Raw genomic sequence first — 14627 nt, 5'->3', positions numbered from 1 at the left:
TCATTTAATGGCAGACACAGAACACTGGAGTGGCCAGGGCACAGTGTGGCACTGAGAACAGAGTTGAACCAGGACTGGAGGCTGGCACTGAAATGCCAGCTGTGCACTAACTAGACACACAATCTTGGGTAGTCACTTCCTCTCTCTTGCCTTCTAGAATGTCCCTCAGTAATGATGTGGGGGTTCGAGGACCAGCATTTAGTGCCCTGTCAAGTTCCACCCAGACCTATTGAATAGAATCTTGAAGGCCAGGCCCTTGGGAATACCATGTCCCAGGTGACTGCTATCACCAGGCAGGTTTGGGAAAAATGCTGATTAAGCTAAATGAACTCCTGAAATGTTGAGGCAACTTACATGGCATCGATACAAATATTTTTTAAAAAATCCAGGTCCCATGTTCAAAAAGAAATCAATCTGCTAAATTCTCAGCCAGCTCAAAGGAATAAACATCACATGAGAGCAATGTACTAATATGCCCCATTCTGTGCAAAAACTAATGCAGCTAGTGTAGAACCTGGTGTATGTCAGGTGCTCAGTCAAGGTCAGGCCCTTCCTGCCTTCCATTGACTCAAGAAACATTTTCCATAACACAGAACGAATCACATTTTTGAGGGCAAATAGATCACTTTCCACCGAAAAGGACAACTCTGCTACATAACAATGAAAGTAGGTGTTGACCACTAAAGAGCACTCTATCATATTAGATACATTTTTTGATTCAAACCAAAGTCCTATTCCACAGGGTACAACGTGACAATGCATCTGGTATTTTCCTCTTAGGGACTGTAGACAATTATCTGAAGGGTTTCCACTGGGCAACTTGAGTACAGGTAGGAAAAACTAATCCCTGCTACACACATCAAGGAATAGGCATGGATCTCAGTGAAGGTTGTTTTAGGGATGCAGATGACCGATCATTTCTAATGATTTTTATCACTACCTTTCCATTCCCTTGAAAAAGCATATTAAAGGTGATTAGTTCCTCATCTCCCCAGTAAGAAACTGCATTTATCTGCAGATCCCAATTTCCCACATCTCTAGCCTGAGGCTGATCAGTCTTCCCCTTATGCAGCAATCCTAATGACGGATGGTGTAAAGTAAAGGTGACTTAACACTTAACCTAAAATGGGACACTTAACCTAAAGGGATAAATAAAATGATCCCTTCTTTTGTGGATAGTCCAAAGTAACCAGGGTCCCGTGTCCCCCTACACACACACACACACGCACACTCACTCTCTCTCTCTCTCTCTCTCTCTTAAATAGATCACGAGCAGAGAGGCACACAGGATCTCCTTTCCAATCCTACCATGTCAAACAGGAAGTTAGTGAACCAGTATGTGCTGTAGCCAAGGCCACTTATGTGCTGCAACCGTTTGGCTCCTGTCACCCTGTCCCGCACCACGGAGCTGCCAAACGATGCAGACAGGATAGAGAAGCCCAGCACTATGCACAGGGCAACGCCGCACTGACGGATGCTCTCCAGGCTGTAGGCAAAACAGAAGAGCTCGTCAGTTGTCAAAGAACACGGGTCTTGTTTCTGCTATTAACAATCAGGGATGAACACCATTAATTAACATCTTATACTTGGCCAGCCATATTGGCTAAGGATGTGGGTTTGCTCATGAAATCCTCTCAACCACCTTTTGAGGCACGGATTATTGTTGACAGTTTAGAGAAGGCATAACTGAGGAGCACAGTGTTGAGGGGCATTTGGGAGTCTGCTTGTGTCAAAGTCTGCTCTTGACCATTGAACCTGACTCCCAATTAAAATGAAAATCATGCCCAGAGTGGCATCTGCAGTAAGCTGTGACTTCTGCCCCGGTTGTGGCTGCTTTGCTATGCAGCAGCACCCCCAGGAAGGGGCTCTCACTACAGCTGTGCACTTGACTGGCCCACTCTGAATTCAACCACTCAAAAGACCAAAACGGTTTTGTAACATATGGAAGTGTTTTTGTAATAATATACACCATACACTTTCTCAGTCATTTTTCTACTAGAGCACTATTAACACCCTTCTCTCATGTAAACTGTGCCCCCTCTCTGCCTCCTCTTTAGGAACAGTGAGGCCACTTGTGGTCTTTCCTGTGGCCACATGATGGTACCTCTCACCACGAACAATCTGCTGCATCATGCCTGCTTTTGTACCATGTATTGCTTGATAATAGATGCCAATTAACCCATGCCTAGAGTTCTGGACAGTTGTCACAGTCTGGTAAAAGCAGAATCCTAAATAGCATCATGCAAAAGTGAGGACAGACTGAGAGCTTTGTTTCCTGCCAGGTTAACAAATTGAGGACAGAACGCCCATTAAGCAGGTTTGTGTTCTCTGATTCAATTTGATAGGTCATAGGAAGTGTGTAAATAATACTTAATTTAATTGTCAATATCTAACTAAAAATTTGTCAGCTAATGATAGAGAAGGGAGATGGTGCGGGCAGAAGCATTGGACCTTTTATGAAGACAGTAAGAACTGTCACTTAATTCTCTACCCCTTGAGCAGTGGCTTTATCATCACCCAGGATTGCCTCTGGACCGAAAAAATGTCTTGCATGAGAAATGTTCAAGGAGGCATTCCTGTTTACCTATATGAATACCAAATTTCTTTTCTTAACCCAAAAAGATGTTCTGGAAGATGTGTGGCCCCCTAAGTTTCAGGGAAATCATCCCCTTAGAATAATTTCTTCCTAGGAATACAATTGCACGATCTTCTCATCTGTTTTAAGCTCACTCAGCACACTTCCTCTTTCAATAATCATTTTTCTCACACTTTGCAAAGAAATGCCCAAGCCCTGTGCCACTAACTATATATGCTAACATCTCTCAGGGCAAATGTCAAAGAGGGATCTACATCACCACTAAGTAACCCAAATATTTTCTTCCATAGTGGGGGTCACTTCCCCCTGCCAGCATTCCTTGAACTCACGTCTTGTCCTCATTCAGCAAGGCCCCTCCATACGGGTGGCTATAGAGCGTTATTCCTGCAAAAGACAAATTACAAAGTGAGCCTCCGAGAGTCTTCTCCTGCACAGAGAGTCACAACCCCCTCCCAGCCACACAGAGCCCCTGTGCCTGCAGATGTCTCCTGCTTGCGTTCCCCAGGCCCTGGGACATGAGCAGCAAAGAAGGGCAAATTCAACCTTTCAACGCAGCTCATGGTGCCGGGATTTTTGCTGTCGCTGCTGCTGTTGAACATAACCAGCTTCTGCTGCACACGCATTAGGTGACAGCACTGTGCTTTTATCTCACCACTTTGTATTGTCTGACTAAGCATCCCAGAGGCCTAAGTAATATGTGATTCATATTTAACAGACTGAAGCTAAATAACAATATGCAAAGAATATTATTTGATGAAAACCCGGTCAGTAAAAAATTCAACTCTACGTCAAGCCAGGCCTAGACACACAGAAAACTGTACCATTTAATTAGAACAATTTTGTTTCTGGAATTGTCTGTCTGCTTTATTTTGCTTTGTTTTCACTCTTAGGCTTGTTCATCAGTGTAATGCCAGCTGCCAATATAGAGAAATTGCCATCAACTTATCAATTAAAAAGATTTTATTATGAAAGCCATTCATAATATCACACAGTGTGATATCCCCTCCCCAGCAAATTCTTTTTTTTTTTTTCCTTTTTGTCTTTTTTCGTGTCCGGCAACGGGTCGCAACCCTCAGTGTCACGCCCGCACCGGGCCGGGACCGGCAACAGGATCGCAACCCTCGGTGCTGCGCCCGCACCTCGCTCAGCCAGTGAGCAGGAACCGGTCTGTATGTGGGATCCGAACCCTCGGTGGGAGCGCCGCTGCTCTCCCAAGCGGAGCACTGTAGCAGTGCGCCACCGGGCCGGCTCCCCCAGCAAATTCTAATCCATACTGTATTAAGAATAATTCCCTAACTTCAGGCAAACAATGTGTGTTTCACCTTAAAGACATTATGAACTGCTAGAGTAATCAGTTTTCCTTTTTCTGATTGGAGGTTTCAAATGTTTGGCGCTAAATGTGCATTTTGTATGTGGAGGCCATCATAAGCACAATATCCCTGCTCCGTTTAATGTCATCACTTCTGTAATTTTCTTCTTTTGGCTCACTTTCAATTTTTCCAGTCATCTGTATTTTTCATTTCCTTATGAGGGCACATTAAATCCTTACTGAAACACCACAGGTTATAAGGAAACATAAATAACTTAAAAGGTACAACATTGGAACAGACTACACTACTCCAAAATCCCAACAGTTCTGCCACCAGGCGTCTTGATTTCTGACCATCTGCCCCCTGCTCCCCTCTTCAGCTATCCCTGTCTTCTTCTTCCATCGAGGGCTCAGCCATGTGCCGGGGCAGGCTCTGGCTCATAGCAGAAAGAACAGCAGGAACTATTTGATCAGCAAGCCCCCACATAGTTTTCCAGAACAATTTCTTCGATTTCAAATTAATATCATGCAGTTATTCTGTTCCAGGCTCCCACTGCATGTGCCTAATGCCTGCTGTGTGGCTTCACATATCCTAGACCTGACTTAAACATTCACCATGAAATGGGTGGTCTTGACCCTTTTTCTGTCTGGACCAATAACACCCACCAGTCTTTACCTTTCTTTTGCTACACATGGTGTCCGAACCCTCTCTGTACAGCATCTGCTGGCCCCATCCTTCCTAGCTAAAGGGCTGACTCTAGGCAGAGTTTCACTTGGCAACCTGCCCAATCTCAGTCAACCCTATCAGGCATCATACAAGAGCTGATTGGCATTAGACAGAGCTCCTGCCAAGGCACAGCAAGTGTCACACTGGGTGCCATAGATGATGGGAAAACAGTTGCTATGTTGTGTGTAATTCTGGACACCGCATATGAATGAGAACATTATAGATTACAGAAAGTCCAGAAAAATGTGGTTAGCTGAGTGGGTTCTGGGAATTATATTATCTTAGGAACAACAGAAAAATACTGGAATTGTTAAACATGAAAATACACACACACACACACACACGCAAACACACACACACACATTATCTGGAGCAAGAGGGAGTAAGAAAATATCTTCAGAGAACTAAAGAATCATCATGAATCAGAGGAAGTGGACTCGGTCTGTAACATTCTGGAAGGAGAAGTTGGTCCAAGGAAGCAGGTTCAAAAAATTAACAAAGCATAGATTAGAAGTGGAGAGAGAGATCTGGAGAGATCCAGGGAGAAAGATCTGGAGACTGAGTTCAATCACGTTGCCAATAACTTACTCAATCATAACTTTTAATCAACCCCCAGTAAAACCTTTGAAAACGGAGGCTCAGCAGAGCTTCCAGTTGGTAAACACATGGATGTTCTGGGAGGTGATGGGCCCAGATTCCATGAAAACGGAGCACAGAAGCTCTGCATCCTTCCCGTCCTTACCTCACTTTATGTGTCTCTCCACTCAGCTGGTCCTCTTGACTTGCATCCTTCACAATGAAACTAATGCTTTCCTGAATTTTGTGTGTCATTCTAGCAAATTATCAAACTGGGTTGGGATTTGGGAACCCTCAAATTTATAGCCAGTCAGTCATAAGTGTAGGTGGCACTGGGACCCTCGAAGTGTAGGTGGCATCTGAAATAAGGGCAGTCTTGCTGGGGCCATGCCCTTTGACATGTGGGGTCTGCGGTAACTCCTGATGGTTAATGCAGGAAATGAGTTGCAGTCCACCTAGCTGGGGGTGAAACGGACCACCTCTGCAGCTGGAGGTTTACTGTGCAGCAGAAATGTAGGCATGGCCAGGAGCTTCCCTCTGGGTTCTTCTTCCCACGTCCTCACACTCTCCCTGAGTCTTCTCAAGCTTCCCTTCATAATCAATGATATTTCCTACACACACACACACACACACACACACACACACACACACACACACACACACACACACACACACACACTGCCAGTGTGTTAATTCCAAGCAAAACCCGTCATCAGCACGTGATGCTCTCCTCCTCCGATTTCCCCACTACTGTTGATGCACCCATCATCCTCCCAGTCACCCAGACTCAAAAGCTACGTGCTCAGCTCCTGCTCTTCTTCACCCCATATGCCAAAGACGTTGTCCTCCACCACACTCCACCACCACATGCCAGGCCTCATCCATGCACTGCACATGCCTGAACAGTCCCAGCCTGCACTGCCTCTCAGTTTGCTCCTGCCCCAAATTCATCAATTCCCCCTGCCCAGCAGCCTTGGATAACTTCCAAAACGAAGGAGAAAGAAAAATATGGAGTCTATATTCTTTACTAGACACTGGTGCCCTTTACAATAAAGTCCAAAACCCTCATGCCACCCTACCCTCCTACTTCTCCCACTTGAAAAACTGGATTACTATCAGTTTCCCAAACTTTGTACTGCAGGCATGGTTCACCATTTGCTTATCCTTCCTTGTTCACCCCCTTGTGACCCCACTCCCATCTCATGTCTGATTAGGTGAGGACTTCAACTTTGTTTTTTTATCATTATTGCTCTTGTTTTGTTTCTAGCTTTACTGAGGCATAATTGACAAATAGAAATTGTATATATTTAAGGTGTACAATGGGATGTTTCTATATACATATACACTGTGGACGGATTATGTAGTCTAACTAATATGTCCATTACCTGTATACACTGTGGATGGGAATGTAAATTTGTATAGCAATTATGAAAAGAGTACAAAGAGCCTCAAGAAATTAAAAGTAGAACAACAATATCATCCAGAATTCCCACTTCTGGGTATATGCTCTGGTTCAAATGTTTGTCCCCTTCAAAGCTCATGTTGAAGTTCAATCTCTAATGTGGCAGTGTTGAGAGGTGGGGTCTTTAAAAGGTTATTCGGNTTACTGAGGCATAATTGACAAATAGAAATTGTATATATTTAAGGTGTACAATGGGATGTTTCTATATACATATACACTGTGGACTGATTATGTAGTCTAACTAATATGTCCATTACCTGTATACACTGTGGATGGGAATGTAAATTTGTATAGCAATTATGAAAAGAGTACAAAGAGCCTCAAGAAATTAAAAGTAGAACAACAATATCATCCAGAATTCCCACTTCTGGGTATATGCTCTGGTTCAAATGTTTGTCCCCTTCAAAGCTCATGTTGAAGTTCAATCTCTAATGTGGCAGAATGTTTGTCCCCTTCAAAGCCTGGTTCAAATGTTTGTCCCCTTCAAAGCTCATGTTGAAGTTCAATCTCTAATGTGGCAGTGTTGAGAGGTGGGGTCTTTAAGAGGTGATTCGGTCATGAGGTCTATGTTCTCATGAATAAATTAATTCATTGATGGATTAATGGGTTCTCATGGGAGTAGACTAGTGGCTTTATAGGGAAAGGAAGGGAGCACATTAGCACACTCTTGCCTTCTCACCATGTGATGCCCTGTGTCACCTCAGGACTCTGCAGAGAGTCCCCACCAGTAAGAAGGTGCTCACCAGATGTGCCCCCTCAACCTTGGACTTCCCAGCCTCCAGATCTGTAAGAAATACATTTCATTTCTTTATAAACTACCCAGTTTCAGGTATTCTGTTATAAGTGGCAGAAAACAGACTAAGACAGTACACATCCAAAGGAAATAAAATTATTATCTTTAGGAGAAATATGATTTCCATATTCATTGTAGCATTACTCACAATAGCCAAGATATAGAAACAACTTAAGCATCCATCAGTGAATGAACGGATACAAAAATACACACACACACACACACACACAGAGAGAGAGAGAGAGAGAGAGAGAGCTATGTATACAAACACACATAATGGAAAATTACTCAGCCTTTAAAAGAAGGAAATTCTGCCTTTTGCAACAACATGGATAAACCTGGAGGACATTATGCTAAAGGAAATAAGCCAGACATAGAAAGAAAAATACTGCATGATCTCACTTATTTGTGGAACTCTAAAAAGTCAAACACATAGAAACAAAGAGTACAAGGGTGCTTATTACCAGGGGCCAGGGAGTGGGGGAAATGGGGAGAGGTCATTCACAAGGTTCAAATCTTCAGGTATAAGATGAATTAGTTCTGGAGACCTAATGTAAATTTAAGCATTCTCGCCACAGGAAAAAAAAAGGGTGAAATAAATTTTCAGCAGTATGGAGATGGGTAAAGGAAAGGAGGGGTCAGTTCTCAGACTCTGAGTCCACATGTACTCATGAGTAGAGAGAAGAGGCTGGTATGCAAAAACACACAACACTTAATCTATGGTCATGTGTTGTATGTCATCCAAGACATTAAGCTGTTGGTACAAATTCTCATAGAGTAACACTGGCACATTCATATTGTCATCCCCATTTACGGTAGAAGGACCTGAAGTGCAGTTATTAGAGAAACCTCCGCATTTTCCTGCCAGCATAGCATGCACCTGTCTTTAGCACATACTTCTGATTTCCCAAAGAACATACCCACAGAGTGGGAAGGAGACAGGACTGGAGGACAAATGCCTCAGCCCAGCTCATTCTGCAGTGAACAGTGGCAGACATTCCTGTGAAGAGCTCAGTAATACAATCTTAAACTACCAAGGTTGGATCTTTATTGATCAGGTTGCATAAACATCCTCTCTTTCCTTAAACCATTAGAGTCATGCTGAAAGATGAAAACCAGTGCTCTAATATTTGCTTTCTGCACTCTCATTCCTCTGTTATAAGTTTATTGTTCTTTATTTTTGCACATTTCCTGGATTTGTGTCATTTTTTTAGGGTTTTAATCTAGGAGGCGAGAGTACATCTGGTCTCCCGTCTCACAGTGAAATGATTGACTGCTCCTATGGTTAGTAATTCTCCAGTGTGCTACACCCTATTCTGGATGTTTTCATAACACATTTTCTCATTCAGAAATCTGATGATGAAATCCTGGGTTTAAAAAAAACTAGTATAATGTGCATGTATTTCGAGTCATGCTGAAAGATGAAAACCAGTGCTCTGATATTTGCTTTCTGCACTCTCATTTCTCTTATAAATTTATTGCTCTTCATTTTAGCACATTTCCTGGATTCGTGTCATTCCTTTAGGGTTTTAATCTAGGAGGCGAGAGTACATCTGGTCTCCCGTCTCACAGTGAAATGATTGACTGCTCCTATGGTTAGTAATTCTCCAGTGTGCTACACCCTATTCTGGATGTTTTCATAACACATTTTCTCATTCAGAAATCTGATGATGAAATCCTGGGTTAAAGAAACTAGTATTATGTGCATGTATTTCTTCGGAAGTCTCCTTGCAGCATTCCAGAATTGCAGATTCTTACAGGAAAAAGGAACACATGAAATGGGCTAGCTTCGTGCCCTTGTTTTCCCAAGCACAGAACCTGCTCCTGACACAGGCAGAACCCACATATCTGGAGTCCCAGGTCTGTGCCTCTCTCATCAAATCACCTGTCCACATACAGAGCACTGAAAATCTTGCATCTGCACTAAAAGCCACAGTAGGTGCCAACGACATGCACAACATAGGCTTCGACTATGGCAGCAGAAGAGAGCAGCTGATGCAAGTATATTTCACATAACGCATTTTAGGAGAGATCCCGCCCTTGGCAGCCACCGGGCCCTCCATCCCGTCCTGTCACACATGGATACAAGTCTCCATGAGCTCTGCTTCCACCTCAGTCTTAGAAGTCTACATGAAGCCACTAGTGCAAATAACCACCAATTGCAGTAGGTGCCCCTTTCTTCCTGGGGCTGTCACTTGTAAATAACTCAGAGGGGCCACAGCTTTTCATTTGGTGCTGGCTTTACAGTCCCATAATTTGCATAATTCACACAGAGTAAATATCAGAATATATTGAGGAAGCACACGTTTTCTGAGTTCCTCTCCCAGGGCCCTATGGGGATCCTCATGTCCCTGGAACCGGCCTTCCTGCTCCGTGCTCAGTGCTACAGGAAGACCCCTAGATACAGTTGAAGCCAACCACTGAGTCTCACTTCTCAGCCATTCCCATGCTTTCACCATGAAATTCAGAAATTCTCTTTGGAAGTTAAGAGAAAGGAAAAGAGTGAGAGTTAAACCACAGTGTTTAGGAAGAAAGGGCAACCACATAAGTAGGGAACATCCTGGCCTTGCTGGCAGAGCAGCTTTGCCCCTGTCAGGTCAGAGGTCAAATACCATTCTGACTTTGTTCTGATTTTGGTGATGGAAATTTGAGTACAGGACATTAATTGGATTTCATTGAGGGTCAAATAGAGATTTGAAACGTCTTCCTTTGCAAGACCAAGAATTCACTCAACAAGCGTCTCCTCCCACCCAGTATGCAGCAGTGCATGGGTGGGGAGGGACAACAGCCCCTTCCTGAAGAAGCTCCCCATCTATGGGGCTACAGCCCACTTACCCACTGGACTATGCCCCCTGTAGGTCACCGAAGAGGTTCACGTGTCAGGGAGGTAGTCAGGGAGCTTTCTGGGGCAGGGGCCAGTCCAGGAACACACATGAAACCCCAGTGCAGGGTTGAGGTGCCACAGGAGCACAATTCTGCAGCGGCAGAGGCACAGCCAATTGGGCATGAGGAGGTGGTGGGTGCCCACAGGTGGAACCCATGCCATTTTTGGTTTAGGAACACTGGTGAGCTTTTTCATTTTTATATTGCAATTTGACTTATCACTACATTAGGTGTTTTCAGAATCATATTATTTAGCAGCAGCTCTTCAGGATTAAACATATTTAAAAATTTTAAAAATCAAGCTAACATTTCTTTCAATAGGGGCTAAGACTTTATTTCTATTTTGCCAAAAGTGGGACGGATATGGAGTTATTTAAATAAATGGCATATATATGTATTTTCTCAAAATAAAAGAGTAATGAATGGAGAAAGAACAAAGAAGACACAGGAGAAGCTTATTCTCCTCCCTGAGAGTCTCAGGTCTCTCCTGGCCCCCTGAGCAAGCAGGTGAGAGAAATCACACCCACACAGGCCTGCTCTAACACATGCTCACACACCTTCTGACAACAGCCCCTTGTTCTTTAAGAAAGTAAAAGTTTAGAAATCAGAGCTCCTGCCACAGATCCAAGGAGAGACAGGAGAGCGGAGGACTGTCTCGGGTATCAGGAATTCATATCAGGTCTACCATAGAGAAAGTGCAGCCGAGAGGCTAGGGGGTGCAAGGAAGGAAACTGAGGCAGGGGGAAGTTCTAGTGACATCTGAGGTCAAGCATAACTGGTAGAGTGAGAGCTACAACCCTGACTTTCTGGATCCCAGTTTCATCCATTTTCTGTGACACTAGGAAAATCATTTATAATAGCCTTTGAAGTCCTTGCTGTAAAAACCACATTATTGCAATGGACAATCTCTGTAATTGGGTTGTTATTTTCATTGTATTATGAGCACTAAGTAGTCTATTTAGGTAACAATTGCATTGTGATCCTGGGGCTGATGATGTTGGTAAGAAATGCAAGACTTTTAAAGATTAGGGCCACGGTTTCAACACCACAATTTAGTAGGAGCTCATTCAAGCCTCTCTCCAGCATCACTTCAAAGGTTTTCAGAAGTGACATTTCAAAATGTACATTTTGAGTACATTTGAATAATTTCTTTGTTTGATTATTCTTATCATTTATATTCTGGCTTTTCTTTCTAAGAATTGGCCCACAGCAATGTATCAATGTATAAAATTAGTTTTCTCATTTAGTATTCTCATTATGGCTACATCTGTTATGGTTTCCAGGCTCTGTATATTTGTCATTTGTAAAAATGTACATCTGTGCTTTTGTCCAATATCCATTATGATAGCAAGATACTTAACATGCCTACAATTCAGGCAGTTGCTTTTGGGTTCATTACTCCTATAAAATGTATATCTTTGAAAGTATTAATGCCCAGATGCCTGCAAGCATCTACATAAAAAGAAAATACATCAACATATGTGAAAAACTTCATGTTCTTTTAATTAATTCACTTGAGTCACCAGTGAGATGTGGAAGAATAAAATAGTTAATTCAATCTCAGAGATTATTAAGAAAAATATGTGTACTCTTCTGACTAAAGGGCATTTTGATGGCTGTCTTTCTCTCTTCCTCCTGTGAAGCTCTCCTGGTTTTTTTTCCCTAGTATGAAGATTAATTATTACTCTTATTGAGTAACAGATGGCAATTGTAAAGAGGTTTTAAATTTTAAAATAGAGAAAAATAATAAAATTAAAATAAACATGATCCAATTGAAAACCAGAGGTAATAATTATTTGCACTTAATACTAAGCATTTATTTCCAAGGTTTTCTCTGAACATATACATTATTACTGAGTTATGTTTTATGTTAAATATCTTTAATTTACAAATCATTCTTGACCTTCAATTAATTTTTTATAACATGTGTGCAAACATTTGCACAGTCTATGTGCTTCACTAAAACCAATATTCGCCCATGTTCTTTTCTTCATCCTGTGAACTAAACATTTTTGTAATATTCTTTTTGGTTAATATCTCAATTAGCTAGCTTTGAGCATTCATTTTTACTAACAATATAACTACAATATATTTTTGGAGTCACATTCTACATGAGAATATCTCTGCTGCCAATTTACTTTACAGGAAACATATTCTCTAGGTACAGAATTCGGGGTGTACAGCTTTTTCCTTCCATATTCCACAGGTGATACTCCATGGCCCACTGGCTTTCGAGGTTGTAGTAAAAAAGTGAGAGTCCAAATTCCGGTTTGTCCAAGATGGAGTAGTCCTAACCCTGCCAGGTCCTCCCTCTTACAACTAAAATCCACCAGACATAACCCAACAAACAAGCACAGGAAGATTCTGACAGGTGCAAAGAAGATAGTGGCCATGAGACTTAAACAACACGGTGGTGAATTTTCTTCCTAGCCAGGGTGGTTCCACTGGGCCCAGCTGGAAACTAAACACACATCTAGCCAGTTCTCATACTATTCTTCTACAGAAGAGTTGCCTGCTAAGAAAAGAACATTAAATGGAATCCAAAATGTTCAGGATACAATTGAAAATAATCCTTCATGAAAAGAAATGGAATAATTACAACTTGAAAGAGAAAAGACACAAACAGGTTCCAACATCAAGATGAATGGGGTGTTGGAATTATCTATAACATGCATCATAAAGAGGCTTCAATAAGTAATTGTGAATTCTTGTAAAACATGAAAAAAACCTAATTCCATCAAAGAAATAGAATTTATTTTTTAAATAACCAAATGGAAATTCTAGAACTGAAAAATACAATGATGGAAAATTAAAAAATCACTGGATGTGCTCAGTAGTTGAGCATAGCTAAACAAAGAAAAAATCAACAAACTCGAGATGGACCAGTAGAATTTACCCAATTTAAAAACAGGGAAAATAATTTTTTTAAAAAGTAAGACTCAGGAAAGGAACCTGTGGGATAATAACAAAAGAGCTGACAATCTTATTACCAGATCCTAGAAGGAGAAAAGAGTGAGTGAGGGCAACTCAAAAAATACTCTGAGACATAATCGTTAAAAACTTCCTAGGTTTGGCAAAATACATGCCCCTAATAATCCAAGAGCTAAGTGAACCCTAAATAGGACAAAATCAAGGAAATCTACACCAAGAAACATCATGATTAAGTCTCTAAAAACTAAAGACAATGGAAACATCTTGAAAGAATTCACTGAGAGAGAAGAGAACACTAACTGGAATGGCAATAAATTCCACACTTAAATCACAAAGGCCAGAAGGAAGTGGCACATTTTTCAAGTGCTGAACTCTTCTTTAACTGTCAACCATGAATTCTATTTCAGTGAAACTATCCTTCAAGAATGAAGGGGAAATAAAAACATTCTCAGCTGAAAAATTAAATAAGTAAGCAAATTTGTCACTAGCAAAATTACTCTTAAAGAATAGCAATAGTGAGTTCTCTAAACAGAAAGGAAATCACAGCAGAAGCCTTGAAACTTCCAAAAGGAAAGAAGAACATCAGGGCATGTCAAGAATAGGAAACATAATAGACTGTTCTTCAGCTCATGAGTTTTGTAACTCATATTGGTAATTTAAGCATAAATTAGAACACAAGCTGATATGGTGCTCACTGTATAAGGAAACACTATTTTAAAAGTGGAAAGGTTAAAAGGACCTACAGTGAAATAAGATTTCTGTACTTTACCCAAAGTGGTAAAGGATAATATCCGTAGACTGTGATAAAGTTGTGCATGTATGCTGTAATACTTAGTAACAACCACTGAGAAAACTATATGAAGAGATATACTCAAAAACATTATAAATAAATCAAGATGAGCCCCTAAAGAGAATGCTCAAATAACTCATAAGAACTCAAGAAAAGAGAAGCAGAAGAAACTGAAAAATAATAGAGTGTCATACTTAAACCCCAACATATTAATAATTACCTTAAATGTAAATGGTCTCAAGTCTCCATATAAAATTAAAAAGCGGAGATTGCTAGAGTGGATTAAAAAATATGATCCAGCATATGCTGTCTACAGAAAACTCACTTCAAACACAACAATACAGGTTAGAAATGAATAGATGAAACAGATATACCATGTAACATTAATTTTTTAAAAAGCAAGAGAGACTATATTAATATCAGATGAAGTAGATTTCACAGCAACTAAAATTACTCGTGACAATGAGGAACATTATATAATGATAAAAGAATCAGCCCGCCAGGAAGACATAACCATTCCTAATGATAAAAGGATCAATCCACCACAAATACATAAGTAT

The 14627-nt window shown here is 41.2% G+C and overlaps 1 protein-coding gene across 1 annotated transcript in view; it reads right to left on the bottom strand.

The window, feature by feature from the left end:
- LOC103598729 (ATP-binding cassette sub-family A member 13-like) overlaps positions 1 to 14627 on the bottom strand; it is a gene marked incomplete at its 3' end in the record, with an annotated part of 258136 nt that overhangs the window by 92289 nt on the left and 151220 nt on the right. Inside the window, exons 18-19 of the mRNA XM_008582776.1 lie at positions 2926 to 2980; positions 1309 to 1486 (exon numbers count right to left, since the gene is read on the bottom strand). Coding sequence (XP_008580998.1) covers positions 1309 to 1486; positions 2926 to 2980 — 233 coding nt within the window. The remainder of the gene's footprint in view (positions 1 to 1308; positions 1487 to 2925; positions 2981 to 14627) is intronic.

Source organism: Galeopterus variegatus, unplaced genomic scaffold (genome assembly GCF_000696425.1).
Source record: "Galeopterus variegatus unplaced genomic scaffold, G_variegatus-3.0.2 Scaffold2722, whole genome shotgun sequence".
NCBI classification, from domain to species: Eukaryota; Metazoa; Chordata; class Mammalia; order Dermoptera; family Cynocephalidae; genus Galeopterus; species Galeopterus variegatus.
Note: the sequence above shows the minus strand (reverse complement) of the source record. Positions and strands in the feature narration are given on the sequence as shown.